We start from the raw sequence: 15,478 nt of genomic DNA, 5'->3' as shown, positions 1-15,478 counted from the left end.
ATGAACTAATTATAATATCAATTTCAACTCTGTCCTTCAACATAAGTAAGTGTTAGTTGCTCAGTCGTGCCCGACTCTTTGCAACCCCATGGACTGCAGCCCACCAGGCTCCTCTGTCCATGAGATTTTCCAGGCAAGGATACTGGAGTGGGTTGCCATTTCCTTCTCCAAGGGATCTTCCCAACCCAGGGATTGAACCCGGGTCTCCTGCGCTGCAGGCAGATTCTTTACCGACTGAGCTACAAGGGAACATTATAACAATTGGATGATTCATTAATGGAAAAAGATTTAAATGCATGTTTTATATACATATGGTGTTACATGTATAAGAGTATTTTCAAAGTATTTTGATATGTGTATTAAAGGGGGTGACAGAGGATGAGTTGGTTGGATGGCATCACCAACTCAATGAGCATCAGTTTGAGCAAACTCCAGGAGACAGTGAAGGACAGGAAGCCTGGTGTGCTCCTGTCCATGGGGTCACAGAGTCAAAAGTGACTGAGCAACTGAATGACAGCAAAAGTCACTTGTCAGGAGTGTGAAGTCATTGGTCTTCAATGTTTCATACCTTATAGCTCTCTTGAGGTTTAGATTAATTTCATTTTTATATGCCATTTCAGTTCACATTTTTTCTGCAATTCATCTAATCAAGCTGGTTTCCATAAATTAAAAAAACTAAGTTGAAAAATACAAAACCACAAAGTAAGTTTAAAATCCAACTAAGTGAACTAAGATTGAAAATATTATTATCTTTGGCAAACATTTCAGTGACTTTATATATCAAAAGAAAGAGTGTACTCTGAGTCCTTGCTGTTATAGGAAGGGATCTAGCTTCTCACATAAAAGCCTTTGAAAGAAGAAATAGAAAGTATGATAATCTAAATTTGGCTACTATATAACGATCTGGCCTTTTTCCATAAACTTGATCCTTAGAACTGGGAAGTCATTAGGATTCTATAAATTATCTTCAATAATTATCCCTCTCTTCTCCCTCTTGAAAGTAAAAGTTAAAGTCATTTAGTCATGTCAGACTCTTTGCAACCCCATGGACTATACAGTCCATGGATTCTCCAGGCCAGAATACTTGAGTGGATAGCCTTTCCCATCTCCAGGGGATTTTCCAAACCCAGGGATTGAACCCAGGTCTCCCGTATTGCAGGTGGATTCTTTACCAGCTGAGCCACAAGGGAAGCCCAAGAATACTGGAGTGGGTAGCCTATCCCTTCTCTAGTGGATCTTCCTGACCCAGGAGTTGAACTGGGGTCTCCTGCATTGCAGGCAGATTTTTTACCAACTGAGCTATCAGGGAAGCCCAAGATGGAAAGGGGCAGTTTGTCTTATTTTTTTAAAGGTCCATCTAGTCAAAGCTATGGTTTTTCCAGTAGTCATGTATGGATGTGAGAGTTGGACTATAAAGAAAGCTGAGTGCCAAAGAATTGATGCTGTTGAACTGTGGTGTTAGAGAAGACTCATGAGAGTTCCTTGGACTGCAAGGAGATACCAGTCCATCCTAAAGGAAATCAGTCCTGAATATTCATTTGAAGGACTGATGCTGAAGCTGAAACTCCAATACTTTGGCCCCCTGGTGCGAAGAATGGACTCATTGGAAAAGACCCTGATGCCAGGAAAGATTGAAGGTGGGATGAGAAGGGGACAACAGAGAATGAGATGGTTGGATGGCATCACTGACTCAGTGGACATAAGTTTGAGTAAGCTCCGGGAGTTGGTGATAGACAGGGAAGCCTGGTGTGCTGCAGTCCACGGGGTCACAAAGAGTCGGACGTGACTGAGTGACTGAACTGAACTGAACTGAGTCACTCGGTCATGCCTGACTCTGTGACCTCATGAACTGTAGCATACTAGGCTCCTCCCTCTATGGATTTCCCAGGCAAGAATACTAGAGTGGTTTGCCATTCCCTTCTCCAGGGGATCTTCCCCACCCAGGAATCAAACCCAAGTCTCCTGAATTTTAGGCAGATTCTTTACCAGCTGAGCCACCAGGGAAGCCTCTTAGCCAACAGAAACTAAACCCTATAAAAATCTTCTTCCCATATATCTTTTGTACCTGGTTGGTCCTCCTCACCTGCATTGGACCTTTCCCAGTTCAGACAGCTTCACATCATTTCACTGGAATGAACTGTCTTCTTACTTCAGCACTGGTCTGGTCCTGATCCCTTCAATTCATTTTTCCCTCAGCTGCCGAGACTTTTCTACCAGTTCTCCCACTTCCACTGCTACCCTAGTCCAAGCTACCTTTACATCATGCATTTGTTACTGGCACAACATCCTCCTAATGAGTTTCCCTTTTCAATTTCTGCCTAAGATTGATCATACCCCATGCTTAAAACCCTGCAGTGGCATCTTATTTCAATTATTATAAAATCTACACTCCTTGCCAAGGCTTTTATGATCTGGCCTCTACCTCTACCTTTAAACTCATCATCTTATGATTCAAAACCATAACCACATGGCTTTTTTTTTCTAAGCTATAAACTGCCAATTCCTTGCCACCACAGAGTGTTTGCTTTATACCCTATTCACATAGTCTTTCAAATGGCTTCTTTTCATCAACCAGGTCTCAATTCAAATGACTTTCTTAAGAGGACTTCACTGAATACCCTAATTTTCTCCCCTTTGAGTTCTCCATCTTAAGAGTTTATGCTCACTTCTTGATAGATTTTGGCTAATTCCTGACCTTGTTTTGGATAAATTGTGAGTTCTGGAGTTAGTCTACCAGGTTGCGAATAGTGGCTTTTTGCTACCTACTAGCTTCCATCTGGGCAAGTTATTTAACCTGCACTTATTTTTCTGTAAAATGGAATAATCATATTTTATAAGGTTGATGCAAAAGTTCAATGACTTAAACCTTAAATTCATAGAACTGTACCAGGCTAGTCATTGTTTTCTGTTGTAGATACAGTAGGATTGATATTAAAATATGTCTCTTGAAGTACAAGTCTACTTCTTGAAGTACAAGTCTATTTCTACTTCTTAATTTGTCTACTTCTATAACTTCAAATCTAGAACACAGTCTGGTATTCAATAGATCCTCAAAAAAAAAAAAAAAAAAAAAAAGCATGATTTATTGTTACCTGACTAGTGACCTGGCAAAAGACAGCTCTGATTAAAGATTTTCAAAATCCAAATATTTTTAAACAATGTGGAGAAATTTACTTTACTATCTACCATTAGTTTCATGCTAAAGCTGAAACTCCAGTACTTTGGCCACTTCATGCGAAGAGTTGACTCATTGGAAAAGACTCTGATGCTGGGAGGGATTGGGGGCAGGAGGAGAAGGGGACGACAGAGGATGAGATGGCTGGATGGCATCACTGACTCGATGAATGTGAGTCTGAGTGAACTCCGGGAGTTGGTGATGGACAGGGAGGCCTGGCGTGCTGCAATTCATGGGGCCGCAAAGAGTTGGACATGACTGAGTGACTGATCTGATCTGATCTGCCATTGGCTCTAGCAGAAATTTCCAAAGTGCAATGTAACCTTGAACAGCAGATTTCAGTTACTGAGAGCTAGATACTTGAGAAATCTCAAGTACTATAAAGAAGAATCAGTAAGAAGCAGATCACAGGGGAACTTGACCTCCAGCCTTGATACTGATATTAGTGATGAAACCACCAGATCCAGATAGAAATTGCCTCCTTGAAGTAATCCTTGAATGTAAAGGGAACCAACTCAGGCAGTTTCCTGGAAGAAATGGATCTGGTGGTAAATTATTTGGCCCCAATTCCAACAAGTTATAGAGGGTAAGTTTCTACACAGCACCATATAATTCTTGGAACATCATCTGGGTGTCCTACAATTCAACTCAATTCTTAAGAATCCTAATAGACTATTGGCTTCCTTCTCTCCTCCCATCAGATACCAGTATCAAGTCCAGGTTGTTACTTGTACTTCTGACCTATAAATTGGTACTTCTGACCTATAAATTGGCTATAAATTGGTGGTTCCCAGGATTGCCTCCTTCAGTTCAGTTCAGTTCAGTTCAGTCACTCAGTCGTGTCCAACTCTTTGCGACCCCATGAATTGCAGCACGCCAGGCTTCCCTGTCCATCATCAACTCTCGGAGTTCACTCAGACTCACGTCCATCGAGTTGGTGATGCCATCCAGCCATCTCATCCTCTGTCGTCCCCCTCTCCTCCTGCCCCCAATCTCTCCCAGCATCAGAGTCTTCCAATGAGTCAACTCTTCGCATGAGGTGGCCAAAGTAGTGGAGTTTCAGCTTCAGCATCAGTCCTTCCAATGAACACCCAGGACTGATCTCCTTTAGAATCGGTTTATTTGCTAGAGAGGTTCGCAGAGAAACAATATACTTACTGGATCACTGGTTTATTATAGAAGGATATAACTCAGAAAGAGCCAGATGGAAGAAATGCATAGGGCAAGAGAGTGGGGAAGGGAGAGAAGCTTCCATGCCCTGTCTATGAGGGTGCCATTCTCCCAGCACATCCACCTTCTGGGTTTGCCAATCCAGAAGCTCTCCAAACCCTATCCTTTTGAGGCTTTATAAAGGTTTCAGTAATCAGCATAATTGGTTGTCATTGACCTGCTGCTGCTGCTGCTAAGTCGCTTCAGTTGTGTCCGACTCTGTGCAACCCCACAGACGGCAGCCCACCAGGTTTCTCTGTCCCTGGAATTCTCCAGGCAAGAATACTGGAGTGGGTTGCCATTGCCTTCTCCTGTCATTGACCACAGGCAATTAATTCAACATCCCAGCCCTCTTCCCTCCTCAGAGATTGAGAATGGGGTTGAATGTTCCAACCCTCTATTCACGTTATTGGCTCCATTGTCAACCAGCCCCCATCATTAGACGAGGTCCCCAAATCACCTGATTAACATACCAAGAGACACCTCTGTCACTCTCAACACTTAGGAAGTTCCAAGGGTTTTAGGAGCCATGAGTCAGGAACCATGGACAAAGACCAAATATAATGAGAAACATATTTTGGTCAACTAAATTACCAGATATATATTTTCCTTATAAAACACAATATCATAGATGTCTTTCAGTGATCAAGATTGGCTTAAAAATGGGGCAGAATATGCCCTATGAATGAGGAGTGCTCTAGATCATATTAGTATATCTATCTTGGGCTGTGATGGAGAAGTAAGAAGCAGGGTAAAAATCAGACATAGACCATGGGGAGTCTTTCTCAGTGTTGTTGGTTGAATGGTTCAGTGTTGGTTAAATTGAATGGTTCAGATTTGGATAAAATTGATCACACATTTTCAGATTTTTGCTAAGATTGTTATGTTAAGTTCATGTACCATATGTTGATTTTTACCACTTTATTAGAAAATCTTGTGAAGGCTGAATATATTCTTCTAGGCTAAGAAGGAGAGGAAGTGTTAGGCCTCTTTATTGTTAGCCTCAAATAAATGATTTTAAATTAGAGTTCAATGGTACATTAGTCACACAAGGAAGCTGAATCTACCATTTACTTTATCAAATTGTCTCTACACCATTCACTGTGTTTGTACACTGTAACAAGTGTTATAAAATACTGTGTTTGGCTTTTGGCAGGTTTTTTTTTTTTTTTTTTTTTGGCTGTAGCATCTGTTCAGAGTGTCAGAGTACAAATTTAGAAGCTTATATATAGACTCAGCAGGTCATCTTTTCATGAGCTGATTTGTTAAAAATTTCTCAAGTAAAGCTACTATTTGTTGGAGGATCTTTCAACATAAAATAATATAAAGGTATGTGTCTGATCCTTCTAAAGAATTTGGCACTTAAACAAAATACAAATCTAGGTTATATGAGGACTGCAAAACCAATAATCATATTAACATAAAGCTTTGCATGTTCTGAAAACATAGTGTGCTTTCAGTAAAATTATTGCCTATGCTTTATAATAACATATTTTCATTGACTGAAAAAGTTATGCTCTTAAATTCTAAATTTTTTAAATTGCAAGTTATTAAAAGATTTTACACTCTCCTAGTCCTGATTTTAGTTTACATAATTTATAGCTACTTTTATACATATTACTAATGAAAAATCTTGATTTATTATATCAAATGTATGAGTCTAATTTTAGAGTAGCTTTTTGCATTTTTACTGAGCTGAAAAGTGATATATTTGACAATTGTTACTTGAATATTTCTGATTAATGAGACCCTTAGAGCTCAAGCTGTTTATGCAATTTCATTTGAAATGTATTATAAGTAGTATACCATAGATTATTATATGAACTACTCCTAGTGATTTTCAAATTATTCTTTTGAAATAGAAAGCTTTTCAAAGGAAAATAAGGGTTAAAATGTTGAGTTGAAAAGATTTTTTACTCCATTTCTCTAATTTTCATCCAAAGAGACACTATTACCTACTTTGCTATTACTTTCTTCCCCAACTTTTTCTCCTGTCAAGTCTTTGTTTTTCCCTCTGGTATTCTAGCCCTTAGGTCTCAATCAAGACTATATGCACTGCTCTTCATTCCCAGTAGTGAGTAGAAACTGCAGAGAGTGTATGGAAACAGGCTCTTTTCCTATAGCCAAATCAAGCCTTTCTTCCTCTGACTCAGCAGAAGCCCTGGTGCAGCAGACAGGGCAAGAGAAAAGGAAAATGTTCCAAACACCATTTAAGAATTAGAAAGTAGAACTGGAAGATTAGTTTTGAGGGTTTTATCTTTGTTTTGGGGAGTAGAGAGGCTATTAGCACACTTTAAAGCTCTATGAATAAATCAAGCTTATATATTACTATCAGCCATTTACTTCCTGGCTTTGCAAAGAGTACAGATAGATGATGCACATACATACACACACACACACACACATGCTATTCAGTTCAGTTCAGTTCAGTTGCTCAGTTGTGTCTGACTCTTTGCGACCCCATGAATCACAGCACGCCAGGCCTCCCTGTCTATTACCAACTCCCAGAGTTCACTCAGACTCATGTCCATCGAGTCAGCAATTCCATCCAGCCATCTCATCCTCTGTTGTCCCCTTCTCCTCTTGCCCCCAGTCCCTCCCAGCATCAGAGTCATTTCCAATGAGTCAACTCTTTGCATGAGGTGGCCAAAGTATTGGAGTTTCAGCTTCAGCATCAGCCCTTCCAATGAACACCCAGGACTGATCTCCTTTAGGATGGACTGGTTGGATGTCCTTGCAGTCCAAGGGACTCTCAAGAGTCTTCTCCAACACCACAGTTCAAAAGCATCAATTCTTTGGTGCTCAGCTTTCTTCACAGTCCAACTCTCAGTGCAAAAGTAATTGCAGTTTTGCACTGTTGAACTTTGCTGTTTGATATTGGAATACATTCTTAAGTGTGATTATGTTATACATTACTTTAACGTGCATTTATTGCTTTATGTTTTTTTGCTAATGACATTACTTTCTGTGTATTTTATATATATACAAATTGGGCTACAAAGTTTTGCCTCATCCTCTATATTCACTTGATCTCTTGCCAACCGACTACCACTTCTTCAAGTATTTCAGCAACTTTGCATGGAAAACTGGACAAGGAAATGGCAACCCACTCCAGTATTCTTGCCTGGAGAATCCCAGGGACAGAGGAACCTGGTGGGCCGACGTCTATGGGGTTGCACAGAGTCGGACATGACTGAAGAGGCTTAACAGCAGCAGAAGCAGCGTGGAAAATACTTCCACAACTAACAAGGGGCAGAAAATGCTTTCCAAGAGTTCATTGAAACCAGAAGCACAGATTTTTACGCTACAAGAATAAACCAACTTATTTCTTGTTGCAAAAATGTGTTGATTATAATGGTTCCTATTTTAATTAATAAAGATATGTTTGAGCATAGTTATAATGATTTCAAATTCAAAGTCTGAAACTGCAATTACATTTCTCCCAACCTGAAGTGAAGTATAAGTAGCTCAGTTGTGTCGCACTCTGCTACCCCATGGATAGTCCATGGAATTCTCTAGGCCAGAATACTGGAGTGGATAGCCATTCCCTTCTCCAGGGGATCTTCCCAACCAGGGATTGAACTGAGGTCTCCCACATTGCAGGCAAATTCTTGACCAGCTTAGCCACCAGGGAAGCCCTTGCCCCAACCTAAGTATGTATAATGTGTGTATATATATATATGTATGTGTATATATCTGTGTGTATATATACATATATACACACACACATATATATATGATACATATTTTCTTGTGCTCAAAAATCACTGCAGATAGTGACTGCTGCCATGAAATTAAAAGGTGCTTGCTACTTAGAAAGAAAGTTATGACAAGCCTAGACAGCATATGAAAAAGCAGAGACATTACTTTGCCGATAAAGGTCTGTATAGTCAAAGCTATGGCTTGTCCCATAGTCATGTATGGATGTGAGAGTTGGACTATAAAGAAGGCTGAGTGCCCAAGAACTGATGCCTGTTGCAGGAGACTCTTGAGAGTCCCTTGGACTGCAAGAGAATCAAACCAGTCAATCCTAAAGTAAATCAGTCCTGAATATTCATTGAAAGAGCTGATGCTGAAGCTCCAATACTTTGGCCACCTGATGTGAAGAGCCTATTCATTAGAAAAGACCCTAATTCTGGGAAATATTGAAGGCAGGAGAAGGAGATGACAGAGTACAATATAGTTTGATGGCATCACCAACTCAGTGGACATGAGTTTGAGCAAGCTCTGGGAGATGATGAAGGACAGGGAGGCCTGGAGTGCTGCAGTCCATGAGGTCACAAAGAGTCGGACATGGCTGAGGGACTGAAAAACAACAAATATATATATGTGTGTGTATATATATGGATATGTATGTGTATAGCTATCTATATATGTGGTTTTAAAGTGAGGAAATAACATTATTTAAGGGAAAATCTTCAAGATGTATACCAACTTTTAAACTTTTTCTCTTAAACTGCTGAGAACAAGGTATTAGGTGAAGATTTTTTTTTTTTTTCAGATAATTAAAATCAATTTTGGAGAAGGAAATGGCAACCCTCTCCAGTACTCTTGCCTGCAGAATCCCATGGACAGAGATGACTGGTGGGCTATGGTCCATAGGTTCACAAAGAGTCAAAGACAACTGAAGTGACTTTGCACACACACAGGCAAAGTCAATTTAGTTACAGTCCTGCTTAGTGAAAACTTCAGAAAAGTTAATTGAAGGTATATAGGTTTTGTAAATGGCTTTCTAACATACATTTCCATACCCTTCCCCCATTCAGAGAATACCTTGTTTTCTAATAGGAATCCAGCCATGATCATATTGTCTATTAATCCTGTAAATACCTCAAAAGAATTTTATTGATTCCTAATCTTCTCCATTTTTCACTCATATTTTTCAGGATGTCAAACTTGGGACAATTTGACTCTGACTTTTACCAATCTAATTACACCGTTGATAATCAGGAGCAGACTTGTAATGATTCTAATGCCTGTGGAAATCTTTATGGATCTAGAAAGTAAGTACTTGACATGGAGAAAATATATTCTCATTTTTAAAAGTCATAATATTTTGACATGGGGTTTCAGGTAGGGTGGTTTCCTTGGGGGAAGATAAACCTCTCCCCATTATTTCTCAGTAAAATGTCCAAGAAGAAATGTCAGGAAAGGGCAGGGAAATGCATTCAGTTCTCCATGAATGCTTTTATTGCTGCAGGCCCATTTATAGGTGAAGGGCTTGTCTCCTCTTTTCAAAATATCACTTAACAGGGAGTGTGAATACAGGCCCTGGGCAAACAAAACATTTTCTTTTTACCTGATATTTTCCAGGACACCCTTCAAGAAACAGCTTTTATTCAATTTAATAAATATTTATTTAGTGCCTGCTTGTGTGTCAGGAATTAAGGAAGGTGCTACAAACCCAAAGATAAAGAAAAAATCCATAATCTTTTCCCTCACAATATTTAAAAATTTATGTTGAAGGGGACAATTAAGTATGCTATTATAATGCAATGTGGCAATTCCTAAATGAAATCTAGATATACATAATTCAGGATGTGTTAGCTATTTAAGTTGATAGTTCAGGATGTGTTAGCTATTTAAGTTGAACTAAAATTAAAGATGATTAAGAATTTAGTATTTATCCTTTACTAATGCCCCAAATAGGGCAGGTAGGATTAGAAGAATTTGGCTTAAGTTCTGTCTCTAGCATTCATTTTTTGTCGCATTAAGAAAGACAACTTCCCCGACTGAGTGTCTTAAACTGAGAAATAAGGATATTAATAATGAGTTAATAATAAGTTAATTCTCTACCTCATGAGAATTATCTGAAAAGCAATTTTGATAATGTGTAGGAAAGTGTTGCTGCTAAGTCGCTTCAGTCGTGTCCGACTCTGTGCGACCCCATAGACGGCAGCCCACCAGGCGCCCCTGTCCCTGGGATTCTCCAGGAGAGAACACTGGAGTGGGTTGCCATTTCCTTCTCCAATGCATGAAAGTGAAAAGTGGAAGTGAAGTCGCTCAGTCATGCTCGACTCTTAGTGACCCCATGCACTGGAAAGTGTATGCGAAGGTAAAACCATTATAGAAATGTAATTTTTTCATATAACTATAGTTTGTAGAGGCAATGGACACTTTGTTGCCAAGTCACTTAAACATTGTATTTGGTTATACAGTTGCTTCTTTAAATATTCTTCTTTAAATAAACTTCTAACCCATAGTTATATGGGTCTAGATTAGTGAAAGGTAAGAAGGAATACAGAGAAATTAGAGAACTTTTCCAAGGTCATATAGCCAGTAAAAAATGAGGTTAGCCTACTAACCCTAGGGTATTGGATTAGACCCAGAACTAAGGTAGTCATATAATTTATTGTAAAATCAAGACATTTTGAGAGTAAAATGTGTGTTACTGGTAACAACGTTAATACAATAAGAATATACTGGATCATCTTAGGAAAACCAGGATGTGTGTTTCTTATGCCATTCCAACAAGTTTAGGGCAAAAAACTTCATAGCAAACATTTCAAATGTATTAATTCTTGAAGTGTATTTTTCACACACAGATAAGTACCTTGAAAACTTAAGAATAAAGAGAAAAAATAAAACAGAATAAATACAACTGGCAGTGGTGACTCTTCTGTTTCAACTACACCCTAGACAATCTTGACATTATTTTCATGGGCTGATGACTCCTACAGACACAGGCAGATACGTGCTGTTTTCACAAGCTGTGTCCTAAGGGCTGATGCTGAACGGCTGCTGTAAAGCGATAGGGAAAACCATTGGTCCATAAGGTTTTCTTAAAATGGTTATTAAAGTTAAATATTTGGAATTTTATCTCATTTATGCCCCTAGTCTGTGTTGTCTAGTGTTAGTCAAGCTGCCATAAGAATTTCTTAGAATGAAAAAAATCCATATATCTATCTATGAAAGTGAAAGTGTTAGTCACTCTGTCACGTCCCACTCTTTGCGACCCTATGGACATTAGCCCACCAGGCTCCTCTGTCCATGGGATTTTTCAGGCAAGAATACTGGAGTGGGTTGCCATGCCCTCCTCCAGGGGATCTTCCTGACCTAGGGATCAAACCCAGGTCTCCTGCATTGCAGGCAGATCCTTTACTGTTCGAGCCATCATATCTGAATATTACCAGGCAAATTAAATATATTTAAAATATTTATAAGAAAAATAAGGGAGAAGGAATAGGCTGTTTAGAATTGGCTCATTGCAGAATTCAACAACAGGAAAAGAACTTTATTTCTTTTATGATTTACAATTTGCAGTCAGGAAAAAACAGAAAAGTATGTGATGGCATGGGAAGTAGTTTGAGCATGAAGGTATTACAAGAGGGTAGCTCAAAATATATAATCCACACAAGAGCTATCTAACAGAATTTTTCAGCTCTGTGCTCCTATTTTATTGAAAGAATCCAGTCACCCGCTGTTTCTTTTCTCTCGTCTCCAGATGGAATAAGCACCTGGGTAGGGTCTGCAATCTACATTTTCAGACTAAACAAAGCTAAAATGTCTGATAAAATAGAGACAAAGCTCTCTCCTTAATCAGGGACTCAAACTAGAGCCTTCTCTTCTACCCTACCCCACCCTGTTTTGTTTTTTTTTTTCCATTTGATTGCCCATATCAACAGAAGTTGAGGTGACAAGAAGATGAAAATTAATATAACCAAGTGAGGACAAGTTATGATTACATTATCAAGTTGATGCCTGCTTATGCTTATGCCTACTTATGCTTCAAATGCTTAGCCTACTTCAGTTGCTTAGCATTTAAATCCAAGTTCTGATTTGAATTGTGGCAACCCTAAATTCCAACCCATGCTTCAAGTCTCAGGAATTAGAAAAGGGTGTATTAACTGTGGTACTTTTATGAGGTACATAAAACATGGAGTCAGGTCAGTGACTTACTGGTTTGCATCAAATGACTTGATATTTGATCTTTTATTCATACAGTTAATAGTTCAATTAAAATATATCCCAAATCAGAACAAGATGCTGACCATACTGGCTAAAGACATAGGAATCCAGTAGCAGGTTATAATCAATATGTCTATTTTTCTCATTCTGCCCCCTGCCCCATCCTCTCCTCCCCAATATGAAATCACATCCAAAAAACAACTTATTCTGCTCAATAAATGGCATTGTGATCTGAAGCTGGTTGAATATGTTTATTATGAATAAATATATTTGTATAAAGTTTTCTTAGTTTAATGTGGAGTTTTCTCATTAAAAAGCTTAACTGTCCAGTCATTCAGATAGGCATTATTTTCAATGCTTGTAGCCAATTATCTAGGCTATATTTTCTCATTGTAGTTTTCCAGTTTTTGAAATGAGAAATATCTTCCAATTATTTAGAGTAATAAACGGTGGTTTCTACAGAAAGGTGACACCTGGAAAACTCCCTTTAAAAGTTTCAGGAGGCCTTCAGCAAATACATACTGAATCAGCTTTTCTGAATCCCTAAAGATCTCTGTCAATGCCAAACACACTGCCATCAAACTCACCCTGTATAATCAAGGATACTTAGAATGTCTGTTTACTGGCTTACCTGGAGACTTATATAGATAAAATGGGACACTGGGAGTCAGTGCACCACCCCCATTCCCCTGGGATCAGACTGACAAAGAAAAGTAGCATCAATCGACCATCATGATAGAAGTCCATATAGTTTTGGACTTCCATCTAATAAAATATGTAGCTAGTGATCATCTGATGGGACACAGAAACCTGACTGCAAGAAACATAATTCTGCAACCACAGAAATTATAATTGAGTCACCTAACAGTGATCTTCTATCTTCCATGTTTACATTGGGAGGTGAATGTTAGGTCTTATTGCTACAGAAACAGGTAAAAACATTTTCGCCATGGAGGCCATGCCATATCTCAACACAATATCATCTAAGTAAAGACAAGTCTCTTCAGGCTGGTTGGAATTGTATAACCCCAGCTATAGGTGGCGAAAAGGGGAATACTGAAGAATTCGTGAGTACTCAGAGAGTTTGTATATGGACCAGGTATGGCCATTGCTTCATGGGTTGTGGATAGAAATCCTGGCATGTGTATAGTGGAGATTTCTCCTGGTAGGAAAACACAGGTTGGGTGGTATATTGTGAAAGTCAGTGTGGGTGTTCCAGGGGAACCGAAGTGGGAAAAAGCTAGAGATGATCAGCACAGAAGGAATACAAGCTCTTGGACTCTGATTAATGTTGTTTTCTATGAGGAAGTGGCAGACTGGAAAACAACTACTTAAAAATATAGAAGATGCTGTTCCAGGGAGTGAGGGAGGTGTCTAGAATGCTTCAGAGTCAGTCTCAGGAAGAAGACATACGAACACTTAGCTAATGTTTATTGATTGCTTCTTATGTGCCCAGCACTAATCTAAGTGCTTTGTTTATTTCAGATAATTTAATTCATAATAACCTTATTAGTTTGGAGAAGGAAATGGCAACCTACTCCAGTGCTCTTGCCTGGAGAATCCCAAGGACAGGGGAGCCTGGTGGGCTGCCGTCTATGGGGTCACATAGAGTTGGACATGACTGAAGCGACTTAGCAGCAGCAGCAGCAGCAACCTTATTAGTTCTATTATTGTCCTCATGTTACAGATTAATAAACAGAGGCATAGGAAGTGAAACTGTTTGCCTAAGAGTATAAAATTGGGATTTGAATGCAGACATTTGGACTCTAGAAGTCCTGTTTGCTAACCACTCTACTTGGTTCAGAGTACATCCCACCATAGGAATATCATTCAGATCAGATCAGATCAGATCAGTCGCTCAGTCGTGTCCGACTCTTTGTGACCCCATGAATCACAGGACGCCAGGCCTCCCTGTCCATCACCAACTCCCGGAGTTCACCCAGACTCACGTCCATTGTGTCAGTGATGCCATCCAGCCATCTCATCCTCTGTCGTCCCCTTCTCCTCCTGCCCCCAATCCCTCCCAGCATCAGAGTCTTTTCCAATGAGTCAACTCTTCGCATGAGGTGGCCAAAGTACTGGAGTTTCAGCTTTAGCATCATTCCTTCCAAAGAAATCCTAGGGCTGATCTCCTTCAGAATGGACTGGTTGGATCTCCTTGCAGTCCAAGGGATTCTCAAGAGTCTTCTCCAACACCACAGTTCAAAAGCATCAATTCTTCAGCACTCAGCTTTCTTCACAGTCCAACTCTCACATCCATACATGACCACAGGAAAAACCATATCCTTGACTAGATGGACCTTTGTTGGCAAAGTAATGTCTCTGCTTTTGAATATGCTATCTAAGTAGGTCATAACTTTCCTTCCAAGGAGTAAGCATCTTTTAATTTCATGGCTGCAGTCACCATCTGCAGTGATTTTGGAGCCCAGAAAAATAAAGTCTGACACTGTTTCCACTGTTTCCCCATCTATTTCCCATGAAGTGATGGGACCGGATGCCATGATCTTCATTTTCTGAATGTTGAGCTTTAAGCCAACTTTTTCACTCTCCACTTTCACTTTCATGAAGGGGCTTTTTAGTTCCTCTTCACTATCTGCCAGAAGGGTGGTGTCATCTGCATATCTGAGGTTATTGATATTTCTCCTGGCAATCTTGATTCCAGCTTGTGTTTCTTCCAGTCCAGTGTTTCTCATGATGTACTCTGCATATAAGTTAAATAAACAAGGTGACAATATACAGCCTTGACATACTCCTTTTCCTATTTGGAACCAGTCTGTTGTTCCATGTCGGGTTCTAACTGTTGCTTCCTGACCTGCATACAAATTTCTCAAGAGACGGATCAGGTGGTCTGGTATTCCTATCTTTCAGAATTTTCCACAGTTTATGGTGATCCACACAGTCAAAGGCTTTGGCATAGTCAATAAGGCAGAAATAGATGTTTTTCTGGAACTCTCTTGCTTTTTCCATGATCCAGCGGATGTTGGCAATTTGATCTCTGGTTCCTCTGCCTTTTCTAAAACCAGCTTGAACATCAGGAAGTTCACGGTTCACATATTGCTGAAAGTCTGGCTTGGAGAATTTTGAGCATTATTTTGCTAGCGTGTGAGATGAATATCATTACAGGCAGAAATATAATACATAGAGTCAGAAAGTTAAAGAAGGGAAATGTGATCAAAATTTTGCCAG

The 15,478-nt window shown here is 39.5% G+C and overlaps 1 protein-coding gene across 6 annotated transcripts in view; it reads left to right on the top strand.

Annotated features, from left to right (window-relative positions):
- The window catches only part of YIPF7 (Yip1 domain family member 7), an 85,920-nt gene that overhangs the window by 46,820 nt on the left and 23,622 nt on the right, over window positions 1-15,478 (top strand). For 4 of the 6 annotated variants that reach the window (XM_061420060.1, XM_061420054.1, XM_061420056.1 and 1 more), the window contains exon 2: window positions 9,271-9,387. In XM_061420060.1, coding sequence (XP_061276044.1) covers window positions 9,271-9,387 — 117 coding nt within the window. Of the gene's footprint in view, window positions 1-5,611; window positions 5,714-8,895; window positions 9,092-9,270; window positions 9,388-15,478 lie in introns of those variants that run through there. The other 2 variants (XM_061420055.1, XM_061420057.1) reach the window with 2 other exon arrangements.

The sequence above is a fragment of the Bos javanicus genome, chromosome 6 (genome assembly GCF_032452875.1).
Source record: "Bos javanicus breed banteng chromosome 6, ARS-OSU_banteng_1.0, whole genome shotgun sequence".
Taxonomy (NCBI): domain Eukaryota; kingdom Metazoa; phylum Chordata; class Mammalia; order Artiodactyla; family Bovidae; genus Bos; species Bos javanicus.
The sequence above is the reverse complement of the archived record's forward strand: the minus strand, read 5'-3'. Positions and strand labels throughout refer to the sequence as shown.